This window comes from Pagrus major, chromosome 12 (assembly GCF_040436345.1).
Source record: "Pagrus major chromosome 12, Pma_NU_1.0".
Taxonomy (NCBI): domain Eukaryota; kingdom Metazoa; phylum Chordata; class Actinopteri; order Spariformes; family Sparidae; genus Pagrus; species Pagrus major.
The window spans coordinates 13,014,012-13,039,989 of record NC_133226.1 but is presented as its reverse complement, the minus strand read 5'-3'; the positions used below and the strand labels follow the sequence as shown (position 1 = coordinate 13,039,989).

At 42.3% G+C, this 25,978-nt stretch overlaps 1 protein-coding gene across 1 annotated transcript; it reads left to right on the top strand.

The window, feature by feature from the left end:
* rimbp2a (RIMS binding protein 2a) lies at window positions 1–24,963 on the top strand. Its single transcript, XM_073478335.1, has 21 exons — window positions 1–102; window position 1,060; window positions 1,164–1,213; window positions 4,040–4,244; window positions 5,953–6,110; window positions 6,311–6,390; window positions 6,645–6,754; window positions 9,135–9,953; window positions 10,252–10,275; window positions 11,406–11,557; window positions 13,443–14,231; window positions 14,457–14,612; window positions 14,915–15,061; window positions 16,892–16,994; window positions 17,402–17,530; window positions 19,008–19,177; window positions 19,956–20,135; window positions 20,238–20,333; window positions 20,474–20,545; window positions 21,383–21,511; window positions 24,727–24,963. The coding sequence occupies exons 1-21, from the start codon at window positions 1–3 to the stop codon at window positions 24,961–24,963; spliced, it is 3,909 nt and encodes a 1,302-aa protein (XP_073334436.1).
* Window positions 24,964–25,978: the final 1,015 nt, after the last annotated feature.

The window sequence follows — 25,978 nt, the reverse complement described above, 5'->3', positions numbered from 1 at the left end:
ATGCATGAGGCTGTAGAGCTGAAGCAGCAGCTGCAGATAGAGCATGAGCGAGCCTTGGTGGCCCTTCACATCAAGCAGAAGGAGATCAATCAACTGCAAAAGGTATTCACATATGGATAAAGCCAGAGTATATAATTGGTCTATGAAAGATTAATTTTTATACTTCTGACAAGATTGGTTTTGTGATAAGATAAGTGAAAAGCTGGAGCTTTTTGTTTGGTGATTGATGTTTCAGTTTGCCAGTTTGCTGAATCACTGCGACTGTATCAGAGAATATAAACACCTTAGAAGCCTGTCCAAAAATCAGCGGATTTTCTTAAAAGTGCACTATCAGCTCGCTACACCTTTCATGCTGTTTGATAGTGTGATGAAGAGCTTGCCACTAAAAATGTTGCCTTTCTAGTTGTTGATAAATTTATGCACCTTCTGAACATCTTTCAGTGTGCAGATGTCACGTTTCACCTTTTAAGACTGGGATATAAAACTTCACACATCACGAGGAACACGTGGATTTAAATTACATGGGGTTTGGACCAAGTCTGGCCCGAATTTGAGTCTTATATCATTCAATCACTCTGATGAACATTTTTTGAGCCTACAGTTTAAATGTTTAACGAACAAAAATGTAGTTTTAAACATTTCATTTGTTCCATCTTTGTCCTGTTCCAGCATTATTTAGGATAAAACAAAAAGCCCATTTAATATCTCCTTGTAAATATTCTCAAAATACCCACTGGATAAGACCACTCAGGCTTTGATATGTCAATAAAAGAGCTGAACAGTGAATTCTTGCTCAGAAATCTGTGAGGTTTTTTCTGTCTGCTGTCCTGTAATTGCATTGGAGTTTCATCAAACAGAAGCAGTAAGTAATGCTCAACAGCCAAACAGACTCAAAGAGGTTTTTAATGTTGAAAACTGTGCTTTTACTTGTGCTATCAGCCAGTACTTAGATGCTAACATATCCCAAAATAAACTGTTCATCAGAGCTGTGCCATCAGGAGTACAGTAGGCATCTCTTCAAGTACCCAGTGCTGTGATCAGCCAGTGAGCCTCTGCCAGGGTATTGGCTTGACAGTGTGTCAGCTGTGTGCTGTCTATTCTACCTCATGGACTGTGATCACAGTGTCAGCTGTCACTGTGTGTTTCTGTGTGTTCTCTGCAAGCTCGGGTTCAAGCTGACCAAGAGCATGAGGAAGCACTACACCTGTTAGAGGTACAACAACATGAACAAACACAGGTCTTTACCCAGTGTTGCCTTTCATGAATACGGTTTGGATCCGTTTCAAGCTGGGAAAAAAATCCTCAGGATGTTTCATCTAGCGGTAGACAGATGGGCAATCAGGCCCGGAGCTACCATGGACGACGCCGAGGTCATGTCCTTGGTATTTGGTATTTTTTCTGGGCTTTTTACATTTTTTGATATACTGTATATGTTCATAAAACATTAAATTAAAGTGACAAATTGCTAAAATATTTTGTAATATGGGGTATTTTGAACAAAGGTTGTCAATCATCATAAATGTGACATACATGTGACGAGTTGCAATGTTGCAGTATGGTCCTGTCGCTCACTCCGTGGTTGAGGGGGCTGAATACCAACTGACTTACACTACACTTTCAAAACAAGTTTCGCCACAGGACCAAAAGCAGCAGCTGGGTCGAGATCAGATCTGAGCCCACAAACTACTGAAGCATAATAATTTAAAATGTGTCATGTCCAAACTTTTCAATTCAATTAGGAGTATAATAGTTAGACTGAGTTACACTGTACACTGCAATCACACTGCACAGCAGCAGCGTTTAATTGACAATCCACCTACCTCGCTACGGTCACACTGTCTGTTACTGTTACAGTGAAGATGACTTCAATGCATCAAGAAACTGAACTGAGTTATTTCAAAATTGGCCATATTTGTTTTATTTCTAGTCCAATTATAGCCCCAATAATGGTAATTAGTTAGTTAATGATATGATCCTTCTCTTCCTCCTGTGAAGCACTTTGTAACTTTGTTTCAAAGTGATCAGCTGTTTCAAAAAGTGCTCCGATAAAGAAGCTCGCTTTTGCTAACAATCCCACAAAGCGACGAGTCTTTTAGATGCAAAAATTATATGACACCAAAGCTGTCAGTAATGGTGCAAAATGATGAATTTTGATAAATGTTGCTAGAGTGAGCTATAGACCATCCATTAAATAGAGTAGCTCTGATAGGAATGATAAAGGTGTGATCAAGTTCATCAACATAAACGAGTCAGTAAAGAGATGTTAATCAAGCACAACACCACACGTCCACAAGACAATGAGTGTCGGGGTTGAGTAAGACAAGGCAAACCCCAAAATGATTGTGTAGCAGATCTTAATGGATAACTCAGAGACTTAAAAATCTTTGACTAGCACATTCTGCCATGTTTCTGGATCCACAAGAAACTTGTCAACAAGTATACTGCAGGAGCATCGGCAGGGTGCTGGCGGACGCCCTCTGACCTCAAACAGGTGGTGTGGCATAATTTAGGGCTTGAAATGTAAATTCCCTGCAGAGTGCACTGGCTTCTTCCTGCCCAGAAGTGAGCATGTGCTGTAATACTGTGTAGGTTCTTCAATACTCTCAGCAGTTTGTGACTCATACGTGAGAGGCTCTAAAAGCAAACAGTAGCTCAGCTTGTTTGCAGTTAGATTCTTACCTCTTCTTCTCTCTTCCTGTAAGTTTTCTGTACTGTTGTTGTACAAAATGTTATAGAAATTTCCATCACATCCCATTAATCCCATTAATCCTGCAGCCACGCTGACCTTGAATACTTTTATAAATTTCCCTATGATCAAATCACAGACCTGCCGTGTTTCATCACAGCCTTTAAGATGCTTGTCACCGGCTCATCTTCTTGAAATTATTTTCTCATTTCACTCTAAATCCTTTTGTCCCGACAATAGTGTGTGGACTCCTTTGAGTGGAGTGCAAGTGAGGTCATGTTATTATCCATCTGAAGCACTTTAATACGCTCTTACTGAGCAAGCAGCCTGAGTTTGGCTCAGACAAACATCAAGAGTTCGGTGGGAGAAATGGAAACTCCGCTTTTAAGGAGTTACTTCTCTTCTTGCAAATCCATTGATTCAATTTATAGCCTCTGTCACAGGCCTGTTTCTCTACACTGATGGGCGAGCACACTTCACCAGGAAGGAAAACAATACTCCACTGTCTGTTTTCTGTGACCACACTCCTCAATCATTCTGCGCTTGTCTTTTCAGTTGTTTTTAGTTCCTTTAACTTTAATTTTGTGTTGCTTTTGTACGTGCTGATGAATTATTATTGTTTCACATCTATTTGCATAGATTGGAGGGTATGTATTCGTGTTCGCTTCTTAATATGTTTTTTATTTGAAGTTTTTCCATTTTCTTTACTTTCTTTCTGTTTCCCTCCTTTTTTTGCCTGAACAGAACAATAAGGACAAAATGTTTCAGGTATTTATTTTTTCTCCCTGATTAGTTTCACCTCCTTCCAGTCAAATGTGTGGATTTTCGGCGAATCACTAAAGCTTTTCGAAGCCTTTAGTGGGTATTTTGTGCAAATTGAGAATCCATATGTGCACTGAATGAGATTGAGAACTACAGTTCTCACTGTACACCCCATCCATCTTCCCTGACTTCCTCTGATATGATATCTATGATATGACGTCTATACTGTAAGTTCGATAATCCTCTTTGCAGTACTTTGTTATCAGAGTGTTATATATCAGCTGCAGCAGTGCTCTTCCATGCACTTTGATTAGGCTGCAGTGGTTTTAATATAACATGCTGCTGTATAAGCTCAAAAACTCCTCTTTAGGGATCGTTTTCTAATTTGTTCTGTGGTTGATCGGCATTAATATATGAAACGTCGGCTTTTCTTCAGAGAGTTCATATCTGAACATTACATGTGATGAAATACACTCAATGCTTTGTGCGCTACCTCATGATTCACTCTTTACCTCCTGCTCTCGCCTTTTTTCTTCACTCCCTTCTCTCGGCCATTACCACCCTCTCTGCTCTCCTCGTCGTCTATCAAAGGTCAAGGTTCGTGACCTGGAGCAGCAATGCAGGTCACAGAGTGAACACTACCAACAGCTGTCCAAAGAGCTGCTGAATTTCCGTTTGCAATCAGATACTGCGGACATCCTGAAGATTAGGCCCACCTCCACATCCCGGATCCCCCTCTCACAGGAGAAGAAACTCTCACAAGTCATCTTTGGATTAAAACCCCAGCCAGAGGCAGGTGGGTCAGTGGTCCAAACTTCAATTAAGTTCTGAAAATTTAAAATAAATTCTTTATCATTAATGTTATTGTCACAGTATGAATAGTAATTGTGGTGGTAGTGTTTCTGTTGAGAGTTTATTACAATAGCTTAATGACATTTTAATTTCTTTACTCAGTGCTGATTGTGGTCTTAGTTAGTGTAACTGTGTGCAAAAGAGCTGTATAAAGGTTGTTGTGGCACCAAAAGGAGCTGTGTGAAATTTGATAAATTGCCTCAAGTGATTGAGTTACTTGAGTCTAAAAATAAAAAAACAAACAAAAACAAAATACGAAAATCTGGTGGGTTAAAGTTAGGAAGAAGCGGCGTGTTTCCAGAAATCTGTTTGAGGCTACATTAACTGCTACTAGCATAACGCTGCATTCATGTGCTCCTCGGACATTCCCACCTCTCAAGTTGGAAATATGTTCTTCGGACTTCGGTGTGTTCACGTGCGTCATGTTGGAATGTGAGAGCAACATGGACGCCAAAAAGAAGTTGTTTTGCATTTTACCGCTCAGAGCATTTAAACAACACATTGAAAGCTGTTTCCAGGATTTGAATGACAAGGAAGCGCAAAGGAAACGATACAATAACACAATTGTTTGTGTTTCTGTTTTAATAGTAAGTAGAGCTGCAACGATTATTACGACTATTTCTGTAATCAATGTGTGTTTTTTAGTCAAAATTATGTGATTCCAGCTCCAGATTATTTTCTGGTTTCTTTACTCCTCTATGATGGTAAACTTGATATCATTGCGTTGTGGACAAAATAAGAAATTTGAGAATGTCATCTTGGGCTCTGGGGAACACTGACTGATATTTTTCACCATTTTCTGACATTTTGTAGACCAAACAACTATTAATTGAGAAATAATCAACAGATTGATCAAGAATGACAATAGCCATTAGTTGCAGCCCTCATTTCTCAGAAAATCAGGGTAAAATGGGCCACACCAGTGGGGTCCAACATGTATTCACTCTAGACACTCTAAATCAAAGCACCCAGCCACCAAATTACATGTGATCAAAGGGCTTATGTATGAAATGAGAGTCTGAGTGACCTAATCCCCCGACAGCTCACATAACAGCTGGATGAGCTCACTCCTGACCAGAGGTACACACCATTAATGGCAATACTGGTTATTCATGATCAATATCTCCCCTAATTGATCACAGGCCTGATGTATGACATGAATGTGGTTTAACACATTAGTATTCTAACGAGACACAGTGCAACCTGCAGAGCCAGCAGATACAGCCATATCAGCGATGTAGATTTATACAGTCTGGCACAGACCAAAGGTCTTTGAAGTGCTGGAAATCCTGTTTTATCTTTCCCTGCACTTGAAACAGAGGGGGAACTTACTGATGCGTTTGTGCTAATGCATAATATTACTCACTCACAAACCACAAGAACCCTCTGATACAGTGGATCCATGTTGTTGACTTTCTTTAATTTCCTCAAGGAATTCAAATGTTCGCACTCTCAGAACTGCAGAACCCATCTGCAAGGACAAATGCATTGCAGATGTGAGGTGTTGATGGAGGTGGAATAGCCTTTGCCACGAACAGTGTTTGCTGTACACTCGCTTCAACAGGAGATCAATAGCTGTGCAATGAGCAGCAAATCGGTGCAGAAGGATTGACAGTTGCTCTTTATTTGCTATGGAAATCAATGTCTCCCAGGCGATGAGAGCGCGGCAAACACGCCGCTACTGATCTCCCAGTTCTTGCCCTGCACACCACAGACTGGAGACAGAGAAAGACCAGAACTGCTGTCTGTCAAATCCAGCACCGTGACAACGGACCGCCCCAACAGCCCTCGACAGCTGACCCCCTCAGAGGTGTGTCTGACTAACACCGTACATTTTATCACATTAATGCATGTTTAACTCATCATGTCTTAAGATAGTTCTTTATTTTTTTCTTTCCTTAACACTACCCTGGCTATATTATGTTGACATATATAGTCATATATTCAAACTTACCTTGCTAACTCTTTGGTTGAAACTTAATTATGAATAGTTCTGTTGTCAATGTATAGATGGAGGATGAGGCCAGCCCATCACCTAGGTCCAAGCCTCGCTACACAGGCCAGGTCCGCCTTTGCACTGCCCGTTACAGGTGAATGAGGAGTCTGTTCATTTCACTGCACTTAATCTTTCAAAGCCCCCCTCCAGTCAAAAATGTGTTTTTTCCTGATGTCTGTGCAGAGTCTTAAACTAGAAAGCTGTTTTCACATTAATAGCTGAAAAACCATGTCAGTCGAAGTTCAGTTTTTTTTATGTATGCCTGAATGCATGTTACATACATTTAAGTTTACTAACAGTTTCTTCACTGCTTTGGTGAAAACTAAAAGAGCATGTTTCTCCTTTCAGTTATAACCCATATGATGGACCAAATGAGCATCCTGAAGCAGAGCTCCCCCTTGTGGCTGGAAAGTATCTGTATGTGTATGGAAACATGGATGATGATGGCTTCTATGAAGGTGAGAAGTGAAACAAGACACTGAGATGACATGGGAAATGCTATGAGCATTATCTGGCAGGTAGTGAAATGACAAAACTGCAGTCTAAACATATTACAGTACAGCTGGAGTTGTCCTGTGTTGCTTTGCAAGTCTATGATTTTGCCGGAGTCCTCATCTGCTGCTGTTGCAGAGAATGCTTGACAGTCACAACAAGCGTGTGCAGCATCATGGAATTAATTAATCTCACAATGATGCAAACTGCCAAGAAGAGTGTGTGTCAGCTCACAGTTATCCCCGAGTGAATTTGTTCTATTTACAGAGCTCTGTTTATCCTCTTAACATCCTTTTAAAGTGACCATGTTTGGGGAGCATTGACTGTACATGTATAGCTGTGATACTGTACAATAAAAAGTATTATAAGCTGCCCATGATGGACAACAGCAACAACAATAGTAATCATTATTATTACTATTATGATATAATAATCATTATAAGTCTGGTGTTACTAAAACAAACTTTGTTCCACCATCCTCATATTAGATTTATTAGTCTTACACAGCCGTATATCCTAGATTCATTACCTTATTATGCATCCTGCAAACAGCTGTGAAAGTCTTTCTTTTACTCGCTTTTAAAGCGAATGCACTCCAGCCAGATCAATGTTTGTGTCCAGAATCCCCCACTCATTCACTACTCATTCACTACTCCGTACTCACTATCTAGGGAGACCTATATAGAGGACTATATAGTGAGTTCATCGGTCAAATAAAAAAAAAACACTGCTTGCGTCATTTTTTTCCCCTCTAGCACAATGCATGATGGGTATATAATGCTTGGTTTGTGACCATTGGTTGTAGTTAGTGATTTCAGACACAGCCAAGATCTTAAGACACGAGGTGGTCACACTGCTTTTGTCCACAGTGGCCACCAGAATCAGCAAAGTATTAAAGTTCCTTGTTGCTGCTTTAATAACTGGGCAAAACTGAAGGACTGCAACTGAGGCGGCTGTTGAAAGAGGGAGCAGTCGGAAAGGAATTAGCAAAAGGCTCCCAAATGTACAATACTGCAGCAGGAAATTGTCCCTTGTGGATTGTGCTCAGAGCAGCAGTTGTGTGTCACAACTTTTCTCTAGACTTGAACTTGCTTTGATAAAGCCACAGAGGACTGAAAATAACTTTAAGCAAGATGATTTTACAAACTTAGGTGAAAATATCAAGATCATTATAACCCAATGGCACATGGTCTTTTGGGGTGGTTTGTTGAGTTGCCGTTGGTTCTAACAGAATCACCCAGCTGACATTCAACCTTTTAATTAATCATTTTAAAGTCATTATTTCACTAGCTGATTACAATTTTTGGCTGCCCCTCTATATTAGTCCACTCTGTGACAGTGCACCAGTGTCACCAAGAAAACTTCCCGTACACTTTTTATAAGTGGTGATTGGAGTGATTCTCTGTCTAATCTCTTTAGAATTATGAAGGCTTCTCCATCTGAGGCAGTCCTAATCCCCCTAGCTAGCAATCCTGCAGACGGCGCAGCCCGCTACAGATACAGTCGTACTCAGCTGCAGTGATTCATCAGCTGTGGGCGGTGAGATTGCATTGCATCGTGAAGGAGCCTTGTATTTACCACGCAGGGGGGAGACTCGGGCCTCAGACCAAGCTGTTGTCAAGATGGGACCTTGGTCCCTTTTAGCTTGATGACTAATCCAGCGGGGCTCAGCTTAATCATCAGCGCACATGCTCACCCGCACACACATACGCAGACACACACACATGGTCTTAAGGTCTCCCAGGCCTCTGTGGAAAAAGGGATTGAAGGGCATGATGATAGGGAGCTTTTTTTGGACACAAACTTCTTCCCTTTGAGCGGAAAAAAAACTAAGCTGTTTTTTTCTGTATTGACCGCAGCATCTACATGCTCAGGGGTATTCCTGGAAATGTTCAAAAGCGGTGAACTGCAGTTCAAGTTCTTGGAAATGTTGAAAAGGAGTGTTTTCTCAGGTCGGTGTTTACTGGAGAGAGTATAAAAGATAGCATCAGGGAACCAGTGTTACATCTTACATCTTAGGGAATAGTACATACTGTGTGTTTACATATTTCCCACCTCTCACTCACTGACTCATCCTGACCCTGCAAGGAAAATCTCACTGATGATTATGTGTATACAAGTTACAGCTTTCCTTTTGTCCTTGTTTTGTAAGGAGGCATTAGTGGAGCCTAATTTCATCTTTTGCAGAAGGTACCACTACACAGAGGGACTATGTTGTTTTCCTATTCAGACAGTTGTTAAAGGGTACATTTCCAGCAGTCTGTTCATCAACAAGAACATGAATGAGGCACAAAGTTGAGGTATTCATGTCCCACACCTGCCTCTCTACTTGTTTCTGTGTCACAGGGGAGCTGCTGGATGGCCAGCGTGGACTCGTTCCTTCTAACTTTGTGGAGTTCGTCCAGGACAAGGAAAAACCAGCGATTCAGTTGGGGGATGGAGGGGAGGACCTTGGCCTGTTGGACCATAACCCCCTGGCCTTGACAGCAGTGGATGGAGGTACCTGCCAGGATGGCATCCTGGGCTCATCTAACGCCTTGGTTCCCTGTAGCAATGGGGCAGGGGGGCCCCTGGACCCTGAGGACCTGGCTGAAGACGTTGTGCCTTATCCCCGAAAGATCTCTTTGATCAAGCAGCTGGCACGGAGCGTCATTGTGGCCTGGGAGCCTCCACTAGTGCCTTTGGGCTGGGGGAACATCTCTGGCTACAACGTGTTAGTAGACGGGGAGCTTCGTGCCAGTATCGCGTATGGTGGTCGGACCAAGTGTTTGCTGGAGAAGCTGGATTTGGACGGCTGCGTTCACCGGGTCTCGGTGCAGTGTGTCACCGACCGAGGCTTATCAGACGAGCTGCGCTGCACCGTGCTGGTGGGAGCCAACGTGGTGGTGGCGCCGTGTGGTCTGCGGGTGGATGACATCCAGCGTGACACTGCCGAGCTCTCCTGGTTGCCTAGCAACAGTAACTATGGTCACACCGTATTCTTGGACGGGGTAGAGCACGCAGTGGTAAAGCCAGGAAGGTATAGACTTCGCTTCCTCAACCTGAAGCCCCTGACGGTGTACAAAGTGACAGTGGTGGCTCAGCCGCACCAGGTGCCATGGCAGCTGCCGCTGGAGCAGAGAGAGAGGAAAGAGGCCGGTGTGGAGTTCTGCACTCAGGCTGCAGGTCAGCAAAGATCATTTCTATACAAAGAGATACGCTATCAGTAATGTATGCATAGCTCCATAGCAAACGAATGTCAGCAGTTAATTATTCTTGTTTTTTACTCGTTTTAAACAATCTTGTACTCAGTATAGAGGACAGATGGAGATAACAGACTGCTACTCTTCTGTTTATTTCTGCTTACTGTTAGCCAGCTCTAACATAATGCAAAATCAATTTTTAGCTCATTGCACTGTACTGTAAAGGAGTACAGTACAGCATTGCCTTACCATGCCATTGTTGTGTATTGTATTTTGTCCAGGTCCAACACCATATTGCAGAACAGGTCAGAATGAAGCATCAGTCCTGGGCTGTGTTTCCCATATTATATCTAAGCACCAAATGATTTTCTTCTATTAAGCTAAAACAATAGGCAGAGATGGCATCAGTGCTATGGCACTTCTGGTTGAGGGTTTTAGTCATGAAACTGAGAATGATTATGACATGTTGTTTAATATGAGTCAACAATGAAGGGATTTGGGCAAAATGGCATTTTTTTATGGTTCTGAGGTTGAAAAGTATGTTTCAACTACAAACAATGTTGTCATTCATGCATCTATTGAAATTTTAAAACATTTTGTTTTTCGAAACCAAATTAAAATGCAATTTTGTCCAAGTTTGCTTACTGCACTGAGCACATCGCTCATTAGAGAACAGCCACACATCACAAGATATGATCAGTTATTCTGATGAGTCATTTCCTCGGCCTATAGCCTCGCCTGTAGTAAGCAGTGCTATATAAAGCAGTGCCGCTCCACTGCTCCCTGAAATTACCGTTTTGTGTGAGTTGCTTCTGTTTTGAATGCGGTTGTGCATGTTTTTCTACCCAGTGATCCAGGAAAGTGGAAAACAAACAATGGGCTGTAGTTAGTCTCTCTGGATTGTGTCCTGCATGCGGAGACAACAGTGCTTCTCTCAGGAGGCACGGAAGCCCACATTGTTTTATTTTGCCTTCATGTATTCTCTTCTCGTAAACGTACAGTACTATGGCGAGGAAGACACGCTGATAATACAGTTCTGATAAAGGTTTTTGCAAAAATCCAAAACTCAGTGTGATTATGGAGTATCTTCTGTTAGCCTGTGTAAGTGTCGTGCCATTATAACTTATCGTATACTTAAATGACATTTTGTAAACACAGCACGACTTTTGAATGTCCCCCACTAGCAGTGTCACATTATCAAAAATGCAGGGCAAATTACAAATTACAAACAAATGTTGTTTCCTGAATCCTCCCACCACCTCAGCCCCCTCTCTTGTATGTGAGCATTTCTCTGCATGGTTGTGTGTGCGCCAATTTGTTCAGTCGATGAATGCTCCACTCCCTTTCCACTTGTCTGTATTGTATATTGATGATCTTCAAACAATCGGTTATTACATGTATTTTTTATCCTTAAATCTGTCCTCTTACCTCCCAGGTCCTCCCATGCCTCCCCAGGATGTACAAGTGCTCTGTGGGCAGGCTCCAGGGGTCCTACAGGTCCACTGGAAGCCCCCCATGCTTTCTCCCACGGGCACATCCAACGGGGCGAACGTTGTCGGCTACGCAGTCTGCACTAAAGGACAGAGGGTGAGTTAGCCAGTGTTAGTATGACTGAGCAAGACTATAGACACCTGTCAAATTTGACTATTCTCAAACTGTGCTACAAGTACGCCAGCTCCCTCTAGTGGTACCTGCAGAAATCAACAATTGTTTTTTGAAAATAAAATACTTTTTTTACATGTCTTTAAAAACATATAATACCGAAAAAATACTGCAGAATTTCAAGAAGTTTTGTCTCCTGTGTAAATAGTTTTAGCCTAAATTTTTGCGTAAATACGTCATCCATGATTACTTAAGAGCTACAAGCAAACTGTGATGGAGAGTTAGTGAGCGGAGGTAAACTAAGAACACTACAAATGTGGCTCCAAGTAGGAACTATCAGGAGTAGTGCGAAGCAGGAGAAGAATATTCTTAGCAGCCCTCTTGAAACTAAAGTTGACAACAGTGAAACAAGTACGAGTCCAAGTGGCTACTGACGGGGCAAAACAGTAAGCTAAATAGAGTAGGCCTACGCTACTGTACATCAGTCATGATGGTGGCACTTGGAGAGGTAGTACACGATGTAAAAAGTTTAAAAAACACTGTTCTAAAACGTGTCTTCTTTCAGACTAGACTCATATTTCAGATCTGGACAGACAAACAATGTGTCTCGATGTAAATAACAAGCTGGGGAAGCTTCATGGTGATATGGTTTAGTTAAGATTTTTACCCTATTCACCAATTTTTTGTTTAAAAATGTATGGAATTTCACAATACATATCTTTAAAGGCCATATTCTTGTACTCTGGGCAAGAAATCTCAACATCAGTAGTACTTTCATGCACCAAACATTCCAGTTTAATTCCTTTCGAAATGATGAAGCTTTTTACAGAGGGGCTCATTCGTATATCATTCATAGCCTGATTTCTAAATTTTCCTTCTCAAAACATGTCGCAAATGGACCTTTTATGGCTGTTGACAGTATTTTCTGATTTACAGAGTGATAAAAAGAGATAATTCTCTCTGTGACTGCTGTGACTCTAATATGTCAAACAAATGAAACAAGAATTTTGAACCAGGCTCGATCCAGTGTTCAGAATTCTGTTCACGAAATGTATGCAAATTAGCGATGTTTCATTGCCCTATTTGCATATTTACACATCAAATCTTGATGTAAGTAATCCACTAAAGAAGTCTCAATATGACATCTGTTATTTTTCTTACCCTATTCCCCTTTAACGTCTCCCCTAAAGGGTTATAGGCATCCTTCATGATTAGAGCGACTTTGCACAGTATCTTTTATACTGACTCTGAAGGACTGGTTTGTAAAGAATTCACAAGCGTATGGGATCCATACAAGGAGGCATACAAGCAGTACACAGATACAGTATGTAAAACACTGTGTGAGTTGTTTAATCATAATTAATTCAGCTGAAACATGAGAACATACATCACAGATGGGATGGTAATAGCCTGTGTTGTTGAGTTAGCGTCATATCATCGTCACTGCCCTCAGTGTGCACAACAGTGCCTCCTACCTGTTATTAATGCTTAATGCAAGACTCCGGGACCTGTGTATGTCTCAGAAAGGTCTCTCACTCCCTCTGGTGACTGGTAAAGTGAATCAGCACTGTATTCTGGACTCCTGACAGCACAATGGGTTCTGCTGTATTATATTCGACACATACTAGAGCACAAGTAAAAAGTGAGGGGGTTTGCTAACAACAAAGAGGATACTAATTATTTCCTATCTTGTGAGAGAATGGACTTTCCAGTGAAGTAGAATACATCTTGTACACATGATAAATATTTACATGTCAGGGTTTTGCTTCTTTTTTTGCAAAAAAACATGTCAAACACACAGTAGACAGTTTTTAATGCCTCATTACATGTGTGGAGGGGATCCTTAACATTATTTCTCTTTTTAATCCAGATAGCCGAAGTGTTGTACCCAATGGCCGACTACGTTGCCGTCGAGCTGACAAGGATTCAGTGCCTGGAGGCCAGGGAGGTCATTGTCCGGACGCTGTCAGTACAGGGAGAATCCCAGGACTCCCAAGTCGCCGTCATTCCAAACAACCTGCTCGTGCCTCTACCTGCGCTTCCCCTGCCGCCACCAATGCACCCCCACGCAGGCCCCCCCCCACACCCCCACGCTCAACCCCACCTCCAATCCCCTCGCCTCCCTCATACCACGCCCCAACTTCCTGCTCCCCCCCAGGCACACGGACAACCGCTCCAACCCCATCCTCCACACGCTCAACCTCACCCTAGACTTCCCCACCCAGGTGGGCCCCCGCAACCCCAGCTCCGACCCCCACATCCCCAGCCTCAACATCCCCAGCCTCAACATCTCCAGCCTCGCCCACCCCACCAAGGTCCCAGGCCCCAGCACCAACTGCCTCTGCTACCCCACCACCAACACCACCCTATACCTCAGAGACCAGTATGTGCCAGAGACCTGGATGCCAAAGAGCACGCGGCCCACCACGGGGGAGCTATTCCACCTGGCCAGCCTGGCTGGGACCCCACACGCTCTCCTTCTGCTCAGCCTCCTGCGCCCATGCAAGGCCACACCCTGGAGGCCCCTCCCCCTCCTAATCCACGCTCCCCGTCCCCGCAGAGGATTCTCCCGCAGCCCAGAGGCACGCTGATCCCCGACACGGTGGCCAAAGCCATCGCAAGAGAAGCAGCGCAGAGGGTCGCAGCAGAAAGTGGCAAGGTGTGATGAAAACGGATAATCAAAAAATGTAAAAAAAGAAAACTCAGCCTGATAAACAGTGAATTTAATTAGAATTTAAAGCACCTGTATCTGAAAGGCTGGAAATGAAGCTTGTGTAGCAAACTATTGATTGTGTACAAAAGGATATTAAGCTTCAAGTTACCATAAAAATACTCCCTCCTGTCTCTGTTACTCACTGTCCCCACTTTTCATGCATATTTCCAGGGGGACAGGATGCAAGTCAGATACGGAGAGCAGGGTCATTCATTTCACCAGCATCACTCCGATGAGGAAGAGGAGGACGAGGAAGGCTTTGCACGCGGCCGTCGGAGAGGACCTTCAGTTGACGAGTTCCTCCGAGGTTCTGAGCTGGGGAGGCCGGTAAGAACGCGATGAGTCCTTTCGAGCTTCAACCCCAGTGTGTGCGTCATTAGAAAACCTCTCACCTCTGTGTGTGTGTGTGTATGTGTGGACGTGCACGCGTGTGTGTGTGTGCACGTCTGGGTGCTTGCATGCATACACTCCCTTCGTCTTTCCGTGCGTGTTCCAGTGCGTGTGTTCGCCCAATCCATGTGCGTTTGATGTGTGTGCATGTGTGTATCTATGTATGTATGTGGACTTAAACAACTGCGTCTTGTGTGTTTGTGTTTATGTGTGTGTGCGTTTGTCTGACTGCGAAAAAGCCTCACTATAGTCACAATGAAGATTATCACAGCGAAAGCAGCCGGGGCTCTGACCTGTCTGACATCATGGAAGAGGATGAGGAGGAGCTGTACTCTGAGATGCAGCTGGAAGAGGGACGCCGACGCAACTCGCACAACACACCCAAGGTGCAGTTCTTTGCACTTATTCTAAACCCAATTGTCGTAAACACCCAAATTAACGATGGTTTAGCGAACTGCACAGGCACAGATACTTCAACTGAGACTGCTGCCTTGACTTGCATTTGATGTGTGTTGGTAGTGTGTGTGCTGAGTTTAATTTAGAGAAAAAGAGAGAAAAAACTGAGCGCTCCAGCACCAGAGAGAGAAAAACAGAGAGACAGGCTGCTTTGAGGCAGCGTATCAACATATCAATACAGAATGAACTGGAGCAGCATCCTCAAGGTTTGACTATCCAGTGTGGACCACAGTTGAGAAGTTTCATATTAGTTAACAAAGCTTGCTATTTAAATGACATATTGCTAACAATTGCCTCTATTTTAAAGGGGCAGCTTACCCCCCAATTCAAAAACACATTTCTATTTCTTACATGTAGTGATATTTATCCACCCAGATTGGTTTAGTGTGAGTTGCTGAGTTTTGGAGATATCAGACGTAGAGATGTTAACCTTCTCTCAAATATAATGGAACTAGATTGCACTAGGCTTGTGGTGCTTAAACCGCCACAAAAAACACATAAAAAAAAAGAAAAAAAAAACACTCAACGGCTACCCCTCTTTCCAGAAATCATGACCGGGTTACTCAAGATAATCCACAGCTTGTCGTGAGCAGTTTCACAAACTATTACAAACAAACAAATTCTTTCTACCGAACTACATGCGCCAACTGTATCACCGTGCAGATGGAAGCGTTCCTCTACTCTTAGAGGCCGATCACTCTGGAATACGACGCCAGCTAAACCATTGTTTTCCTATGGTATGGTGCTCTCCTGCGTCACGGTCGCTTTTTTCCAGAGGAAGAAATATGTTCAAGTTTTCAGCGCAGGGCCGGATGACTGCGCAGTGCGGCTTCCCAGGCGCACCAAGCCGTTTTGCCCAAAACAAACTTTTCCAAGGGGTTTTTTCCAAGCGACGGGTCTCTGTGATTGGGGCCTTGGATGAGAGGCTCATACTCGTGACAGCGTGGCATGTGAACATCAATGGCTTCCTCCTCAGCTGAGTTAGCTTAGGTAGCCAACAATATCTGTGGATTATCTTGACTAACCAGGTGCCATCTAATTCCATTATATTCATGAGAAGGCAGACTCGACAACTCACACCAAAACAATCTAGATGGATAAATAGCACTACAGGTAAGATGAAAAATATGAATATTTCATTTAGGGGTGAACTGTCCCTTTAAAGCTGCTATGCTCTCTGTTTAGCTATTTGATGAGATTAGATGGATAGCAGCAGCCTGGGGTATACGGTACAGGATATTAGTGGGACTGGAGGCCGCCGCTGCACCCCCTCGCTGTCTGAAAGTACCTTTAATGTTCCGGCGCCGTGGAGAGAAGCGAAGATAGACTGGGTTTGAATGTGTTCAGCACCTTGGAGAGAGACACAGGGAGCGACTGAACAGCTTAGCGCCGTGAAGGAAGACAACACAGTAACATAGAGCTACAGTGCTTACGTAAATCTTTGACACAGCCTCACTTTTTTTTCCTTTTTTTTCCTTTTTTTCCCTTTTTTTTTTAACATACTTTAATCCAGTAGTATGTTATCAGTATTTGCTTAATTTGGGTATGTTAAAATATCCCGTGGGCTTGTGCGTGTTTGAGTGTGTGTCTCTGCGTCTGTGTTTCCGTGTGCCTGCCTGTGAGTGCTGCATGATTTCGTTTACATACAATTTGTGCGTTTTTTTCCACACGCTGTTTGCGAGTACGTTCCACGTGTCTGCGAGCGACGCGTGAATGTTTAATGTTTGTGAATGTTTTTTCTGTGCTTGCGTGCATTTCAGAACAACACTCCCGATGGAGGCCGTCATGACCGGGAGACCGGGAGAAGGATTCATCACGGCGGACCCCAGCCTCAGAGACGACCTCTAATGGTCCCCTCCATTGGTCAGTATAGGGAGGTGGAAGGAGAAACAGAAGGGAGTCTTTTATTTTCTAATTTCTATGGTGGTGATGTTGCTCTGTTAAAACCTTCATGAGCTTCTCTGTGTCTCCAGATCACCTTTGTGTCTATGAACCATGCTCATGCCCTTCACTACCTGAACATAAGTTGAGATTCTGATGCAACAAGCTTTCCTTAAACAGTGCACACTACACGTTGATGCATTAACCTGTTCTGATAAAGAATCTGGCAATCATGTCAGTTTTGTCATAGTTATTCTCCTGTGTGTGTTTGTTTTTACCTTGTGTCTGAGCAATAAGAAGCTCTAGCTGACAACAGAAATCTTTCTTGTGAGGGGACTGTTGAGCTTTGCATTGTAACCCCATCACCCTCTAATTGGTGTTTCCTGTAGAGGTAACCTCTGAGAATAACAATGAGGGAAACCTCTCCCCCATCACCGAGGATGTTTACTATGGCAGAGTAGCTCGGCACAGGACGTGGCCATCCCGCAGGCACATGGGCGGCACCAGGTCTCCCCATGGTATGTGCCTGCAGTCCTGTTTTTTTCCAACACAGCATGGCGACAAAAAAAAAAAAAAAAATGCCACCAGCAACCGTCAAATGGCAAGAAGTAGCTGTGGACACTTGCAAGTGCCTGTTTCTCTGTCTTAAATAATAATAGTTATTATTATGCTTACAGTTGAACAGCATGACTGCACTGCACTGAAATGGTGGACCCACCGGCAAGCCTTACCCGGGGTCCAGGATGAACGTTTCCACAGTTGCAGATGATAAATGATTGATTGACTGCTCAGAGAATGCCTCACTCACTGCACTGAACTCAGGATGCCTGCTTAAACCCCCTCCCCTCTGTGGTACAACCACACCCACCACTCGTACAATGAGAGCAGTCATGCATGACATTCTGAAGGAATATTAGTGGTAGACATTAAAGAATGACTACACGTTCACTGCTTTCTTGTTTTTCTTTAGATGTTTGAGTTCCTTTGGACATTTGAGTTTGAAATATCAGCTGTTGGAAATGCAGTTGTCTCTTTCCCTACCACCACATAAATACAATTACCAGGCCTTCTGCTCAGCCAGGAGCAATGCATTTCACATCATGCTTGTATTTTCAAGCACCGACCAGTATCACACTCTGCTAGCTGGTGCATTAAACCAAATATTGAAATGACAAATTCAAATAAATGACAGGCTTCCAGAACAAACTCTGCCATCTCCGCTTTAGACCCCTTGCTGCTACAAGGGTTGGCAATATGTGGGAAGTTTGAGATTTTTCTTTAAATTTGAGAAACGTTTTGTTTTTAAAGTGAAGTGAACATAGACATACACTATGGATTTGTATCTATTTCTGTTTAGCCTTTTCGTAGCATGCATGCCAGAGTCTTGTGTGTTTGTGGTGTTGTGTCATGTCCATGGATCACATTCTGTCTGTTTATTGCACCATGGTTTGTCTTGCTCCCCATTTGTCTCTCACTGCATATTTAAGCATAAAAATAGACAAAAATGTAAGAGAATAAACCAACACAAAATAAAAATAAATACATGTAGTGTGTACGCGCGTGTGTGTTTGTGTGTGCATGCGTGTGTGCTACAGTGAATGATTTAAATAGTTGACTGACCGCAGATTTCTTCTGCATGCTGATAGGCACAAAAATGACTAGGCAAGAAAATCTAAATCTGTGAAGCAATACTGCCTGATCAAATCAGTAAGAATTATTAAGACTAGACTAGATTTCCTTCGATTGAAGCATGGCAAAAGATATCACTATGTAAATGTAATGGAGTAGATTATCACAGTAGTGGTTTATACTGCATGCAGCAATACGTCTTGCTGCTGAGCACAAATACAGGCTGAGATTGTACAGGAAAAAAAAATTGTGTTTAAAAATATTACAAGTCTCCTCCAAAGTTGCTGTTTTGTGACGTTCATTGGCTGTTCTATCTCCTGATGAAGGATGATGGAATGTTTTTTTTTGGTCTTCATTGTGTTTAAGATGGCTACAGGGACCGGGATCGCCGCTCTCCCACGTACTACGATGAGTCGGAGCCTGAGGAGTCCTTCCGCATCTTTGTGGCTCTCTTCGACTATGATCCTCTGTCCATGTCCCCGAACCCAGACGCAGCTGATGAAGAGCTACCCTTCAAAGAGGGGCAGATCATTAGGGTAGGAGTTTTCAATTGACATGGTCAGATACTTTGATATACTGCGTTCCTGATGAATACAAGATTTCCTGAGGCATATTTGTATGTAGGACGGAACCTGCCAAAATCTGTGATATAAATTGATATTTCTGCTTTAATTGGCCTCTGTATTTATTATCCTTTGTGTTTAATCAGCTTTAATTTACTTTTCCATTTCATTTTTTTAATTTATTACTTTTTTAATTTATTCATTTATTCATTTAAATACAGGATTAAATCTAAAAAATGACTAAATTAATAAAGAAAAGAAAATTGAAGAGTTAAATAATGGTTAATATATATAAAGGAGGCTAAAAAAATACAGAGGCAAAGCAGAAATATCTAATGCTTGATATTATTTTCAATTTAATTTTGAGACATTTAATGGCGTATTGATTCATTTTTTGAACCATTTATATATTTCTTTATTTTTATTTGATGTTGGCAGGATCAGTCCTCCATATATTTGAAGCAATTGAGGCATTAAAGATATATTCATGACCAATTTAAGAAGAAAACCATGAATTCAAAGATCAAAACTGGTAAATAACTTAGATAATTATTTCATTTTAAATCTTGGCAAGCACAGAACTTTTTGCAGTGTGTTGCACTGTAGTTATTATAAAATGATGTAATTGCCCTTTAAAATAGGTTTAGTAACCTCGTGACTCACTAGCATGGCGGTCATTTGAAGAGGTTTTTCCCTCCAACAGGGGTGCTTTAAATGTTTAACCTAACTCTTTCACGCTCTTGTCACACAGGTGTACGGTGATAAAGACACAGATGGGTTTTACCGAGGAGAAGTGCGTGGCAGGATGGGGCTGATCCCCTGTAATATGGTATCAGAGATCCAAGCCGACGACGAGGAGACCTTGGACCAGCTCATGAAGCAGGGCTTCCTGCCACTCAGCACCCCTGTGGACAGAATAGGTAATACACAAGCATAGTCTCTCTCATGAGCAAGTAAAAATCTGTGGGTTTGATCGCAAAATTAGTCGGGTTGCTTTCTGTGAACATGCTGTCTGTTATTGCTTTCAGAGCAGAACAGAAGAGGCCTCCGTCGAGATCAGGCCTCGAGGAGGATGGTGGCTCTGTACGACTACGACCCCCGAGAGAGCTCCCCCAATGTTGATGTCGAGGTATCACTAACACCAAACGTGCTGTATCAGAGGGCTGACTACACATAAACAACTGGGGGCATAGCAGAGGAAGATTGTAGCGAACTTTGCTTGGATCGCATTCCTTGTATATCTGTTTCTGTATCTCTGTCTCCTGATAGGCTGAGCTGACTTTCTGTGCTGGTGACATCATCGCTGTATTTGGAGATATTGATGAAGATGGATTCTATTATGTGAGTTGGGTTTTTATATGGATAAAACAAACATATATATACAGTATATACAGTAATGTGTTATTTGTTAGAGGTGCACTGCTGTTAGCCATTTCCCTGTCTGTCCAGTCTGGGTTAGGGGTCCAGTTTATTTACTCATTTATACATTTTTAGATGTATTCATTTATTTACTTATTTATTTCTGTATTTATTTTTGTACTTAAGTACATTTATTGCCAGAAAATTACTTTTTATACTCAAGTATGTTATATATTAGACACGTAAAGACTTTTATTCAGGTACCATTCATATGGGTGACTTTTCCTTTTACCAAGTAATAATTTAAAGGAGATGTATTATGCTGTTATACTTACTGTCCAGTGCAGCAGCACTGTATTCCCCCTCTGTTTGTTTTAGCTGCTGTCTCTTTAAGGTCCCCACCTCCTGAATACCCAGTCTTCTCTGATTGGTCAGCTCACACATGCCTGACCCAGCACCTCTAACAACAACAGAGCAGCTGTGCTAAATCAATTCTTATGTGCCAAACTATCAGTCAGATACACTAATACACTAATTATGCAAATGTGTGACATGGTGACGTAGTGTGATGTCACAAAGTCACAGAATTAAAGGCGGGACAACTGATGAGGCGTTTAAGGAGCAGTGTTTTCTGTGGGAGAGAGGAGCTTCTGTTGGTGCGGACTTTGACGATTTTAAGATCGAGAAAGCACGATAGGTCTCCTTTGACACAATATCTTTACTCAAGTATGACTTTTTGGGTACTTTATACAACACTGGGCATACATCATGTTGAGTGATAGATATATACCCCTCTCCTCTCTCCATTTCCGTCCACAGGGTGAGACGAACGGCCAACGCGGTCTGGTTCCCTCCAACTTCCTGGAAGAAGTGCCTGATGACGTGGAGGTGTATCTGACTGATACTCCATCCCACTACCCCCAGGAAGAGCCTGCCAACCGGCCCCCCGCCAACTCTGCCGCCGCCAATGTCACAGAGGGCAAACGGGTACATCATCATCGCCGCTCTCAGCGCTAGGCCCTGTGTTCATCCATCCTCCGTCCTCTCTCTTGATTTCCGTCTCTCGCTTCCTCCACTTTGCCGTCTGTGTGCCGTTCATTGTGTGTGTTTTTTGTCCATGTGGTGACAGTGGTGACTCTATACAAACTAACAACTACCCCCGCCCGCCCGCCCGCCCCCTCCTCCCTCCCCTCCTCCTCCCTTTGGAAAAGGGGACAAAAAATCCAGTGTTAACACCTTTCTGAGTCTCAGAGAAAGGAAGAAGCAAAGCCTGACATGGACAGAGAGAGGATAGACTGTGGGAGCTCGGCGGGTGATTTATGCATGTAGCACTGGTTAAGGAGGACTTGAAAAAGGCTCAACTCATTCCTTACACAAGATAATTTGGTACCTCTTTGCACTGAAACACAAAATCAAATTGTGGTTATTGTGTATAATAATATTAAGTGCTTTATTAACACGTAACAATTGCTACCCAATGACACTGAGAGAAAACATTTGAGAAGAAAACTTTAGAGACGAAAAAGAGAGAAAAGCATGCCTTTTTCAAACTTGATACATTTTATAATAACTTTCTTGGCTCGACTGCTGTATTTCCTTAAAGAGGCTTTGTTTCTTTATGTATATTGCACACACATCCGATCTATTTTTCAGCCCTGTTGACAGCGGATACGTCATGTTTGCTCTGAGCTCGAGAGACAAAAAACAAAACAATCGCAGCACTGATACATCCATACTGTGTTGTTACAATGGAACAATAAAAGAAAAAATTGGATATTAAAAACATTCTTCCTTTGCGCTCTGTGTTCATGTGTGTTGGTGTTGGTTGTTGTTGTTGTTTTCAGTTGTCGTGGTGGTGTGGGTTTTTAGCGACGGTGACAATGCTGCCACATCTGATTTCTTTTTTGTTTTTCCTCACCCGCTTGGCAAAACAAAACAAACAAACAGAAGAAGATTGTTCATTTCACACCATAAATGGCTCTGTCTGCCTTGTACAGTAAGTCGGCAACTTGAGATACCAAACTCGCGGCTCTAATGCACACAGCCTGTGGTCACAGCGAAGCCTTTCCAAGTGCTACTTTAGATTATGGAAGCACTTGTCAAGTGTTTCTGTAATGCTTCTCCCCCCCCCTGTGGGGGACTGTGTGACTGTGGATTACCAAAATGTTCAGGTACATTTTCAAACATATACATGTTTAATTTGAAATACGAAAAATATCAGTAATATTTATAATATTTCTCTTACAATACTGAAAGGCGGAATATTTATGGTCTATCGCTGAAAATTTAGACCAGTGTCTGCAAAAATCAGTTCAGAACGATCATATCAAAAAACAAACCGTCATCTTTAACTGTGCATGGAGCTGCTGCATTAGATGAGAAGCCTGGTATCTACAGTTGTGTCCCTGGGTGTTGTACTGTATCTGATCGTACTGTATGTTCCCTCCTGGCCTAACTGATGGTGGACCTCTCCGGCTCTGTGCTGTGCTGATGTCGTGCTCAACATTTGATGGCTTCCTCCTCACTGTTTCTTCTACATATGTACTATATTTGTGTGTGTGCGTGTGTGTGTGTGCGTGCGTGTCTGTGTGTGTGTGTGTGTGTGAGAGAGAAAACGTACCAAATCAAATCTCTACTGTCAGTTTAATAGAGATTAACAGGCAGACAGATGATTGCTTTGGCCGTTTTAATACAGAGGATGTGGAGAATATTAAAGTTATATTCAGTGTGGATTTTATCAGTCAGTTACTAATTTTAGAAACAGTTTTTCTCTTCCTAAAAATGGAGTGATTTAAGGACACACTCTGCCCTGGATTCTTACGTTTCATACCTAAAAACAGTTCTCAGACTAGATATATGCAGCAAAAACTTGCATTGCTTGACAAGCATTATGTCTTATCTAATTATTTTAAATCTAATTTTACTTATTTATTTAGTTATGAAACTGAACAGATAGATATTCGGAAACATTTGGATAAATTCAAAATGGCAGAGGGGAAGGAGATGCACACAGTACCTCTGGAATAAATGTTAAATCCTCTTATTAGAAAACCAGACAGGTAAAAAGAAATCATTTCAACTACATAAGGTGTGACAAATACTTTTATTCAGTTTTTAAAAAGTGGGTTTTGTGTGCCAAAGGGTATATTCGGCCTATATAGATCTTTTTGTGTGTTTTATTTAAAGTTGTTATATAATTTACACTTGAATAGTTTAAGTTAAACAACAACATTTTACGTCTTCAGATCTGATCTAAATAAAGGCCCATTTTGTCTAAATATAGTGCACAGATGTATTTTCAGTCACAGAAAAAAAGATGTACAAGAAAAATGTTAAAATCTGGATACCAGTATTTCTTACATCTTATTTAGCTGAAATTTTTTTTTATTTTAGGATAAGACGATTTGACAGTTAGTCCAAAAGCATTTTTTATAAAAAGGCATGATGTTAACGTGATTGCTTAAGAGTAAAAGCAAACATTTAAAAAAGATATTACTTTGTGATTTAAAAACCCATGCATGTAAAGGTTAAAAACAACTAGGAGCATACTCCAAAGCTACAGTATATAATGATAGTGCCTATTAATATTGTGTACCTGGTTGTAAGAGAACACAAATTGTTGCAAGGTTGCATGATAACTTCTCCGCATTTGATACATGTGCCATTTGGCAATATTAAGAAAGAGGAAAAGGAGTTCAACAACAGCCAAATAAACGGGACTAAAAGGACGTTTCCTCCTTGCTGGAGATAATTCCGAGTAATTAATTTGAGATAAACAGTTAGTAAAAATACAAAATACATACATTTCCATCACTCCACACTACAGGATAAACGCAACGTACAAACAAGAAAGACAAACTTGTGCCAGTGGCTTATTTGTTCGTCACGTGTTCAGTGAACGCACCTCAGCCCACTGAGAATTAGATAAGTGAGGTCTTATTATGCAGAGGTTTCAGACACTCAAAGAACATAATCTCTACGCAAACACTTTGAAAGGTTTTTATCCACACTGTTTTGCGTTAAAGGCAGGTAGTAGGGTTTAGTAGAGAGTACAGACAGACAGACAGACAGACAGAGGCCTTATCTGCAGTGTGAACAGGTTGCTTCTTTTGTAATACGCTGCCCCCCATGCCTCCACACCTCCCCATCGCCTCTCTCCTCAGGCTACCACAGAAACCACCGACACGGTCGACAACGACGCCGCGCCTGTCCGAGCGCCGTCTCCGATCGTTCGACCCCTCCTCCCGGGCACCATGAGACCCCTGAGCCCTGCGAGGGGCCCCCGCATCCCGCTGGAGACGCGGGACCCCCGGGACTCCCAAGATCTGGCGAACAAGAAGAAGAAAGGACTGCTCTCCAAGGGGAAGAAGCTGCTGAAGAGACTCTCCCCTGTGAAATAACAAAGAAAAAAGAAAAGAAAAGCATACATGTACAATACGTGCACCTGCTGGGCTCTGTATATTGCATCCATACAATCAACTCTGATCAGACAGAGAGGATGTGAGCTCTGTCTCCTGGACTGCGTGAGCCTATTTGAAATATAACCAGTGGTAGAATCATTCATGTTTGGTGATGGATACAAATCAAACTAAGTTATGTACAGTGCAGTGCCAAAATCAAGAGAGAGGTCGCCTGCAGACACAAAAACATATTACTGTGATGTATTTAAAAAAAAAAAAAAACTACAAAAAAACTAGGATTTTCATGACATGTATTTTCCTCTTTTCTTTATCAGTTGTTAAAGGAACTATATTTGAAGCAGGGTAGCTGTGAAAAACATCTGGTGACGTCCAAGTCTGGATGTCACCGCGAGGAAACAGAGACCACGACCCTCGGAGAAAAATCTCAAATAGACTACACTGTTATCGAGGCATTCTGCGAAGCAATGCTGGCTGCTAACACTAAAGGCTTTATTCAGTGCAATATCATAGAGAGGCGGTAGCAAATGTGGGAAGAAAGCAAACATTTCCACGTGTACCTGTGATTCAGCAGAGAGTTCTCTGCGACGAAACAAAAGAATAGCAGATTGGCGACAGGGCATTAACATGAGAAACAACGAAGCGAGCTCAGCTGTCTCAGTGGCCTTTACGAAAACAATACGAGCGCGACATTCCTCATTCAATCACAAGGTTGATTTACAGCGGGTCCTTATTGTTTGATGACGGGTCGCTTGTGCTTTCTTGAGAATTAAACAAGAGCAGAGATGTTTGTCGTCGTAGCTGTCGAGCTGTCATGAAACGCCTAGTTCAAGACTAAATTTTTTGTGTCTGTCTTCCTATTGCACAAAGGTGGGTGTTTTTGTCTGACGGTTGGTAAAAAGACATGTTTTGTGTGCCTGTGTGCGTTTGAGTGAGTGTGTTTGTAAGGCAGTGTGATGCATTCATGTTTTTGCACCTTTCATGCTCTGTTTTATTT

Bases quoted from the DNA above. Each gene is read 5' to 3' on its own strand.
- rimbp2a (XM_073478335.1), top strand. From the start codon at position 1: ATGCATGAGGCTGTAGAGCTGAAGCAGCAGCTGCAGATAGAGCATGAG. The intron at 6,755-9,134 runs GTGAGAAGTGAA...TCTGTGTCACAG, and splicing joins TGATGATGGCTTCTATGAAG to GGGAGCTGCTGGATGGCCAG. The intron at 15,062-16,891 runs GTGCAGTTCTTT...CGTGCATTTCAG, and splicing joins ACTCGCACAACACACCCAAG to AACAACACTCCCGATGGAGG.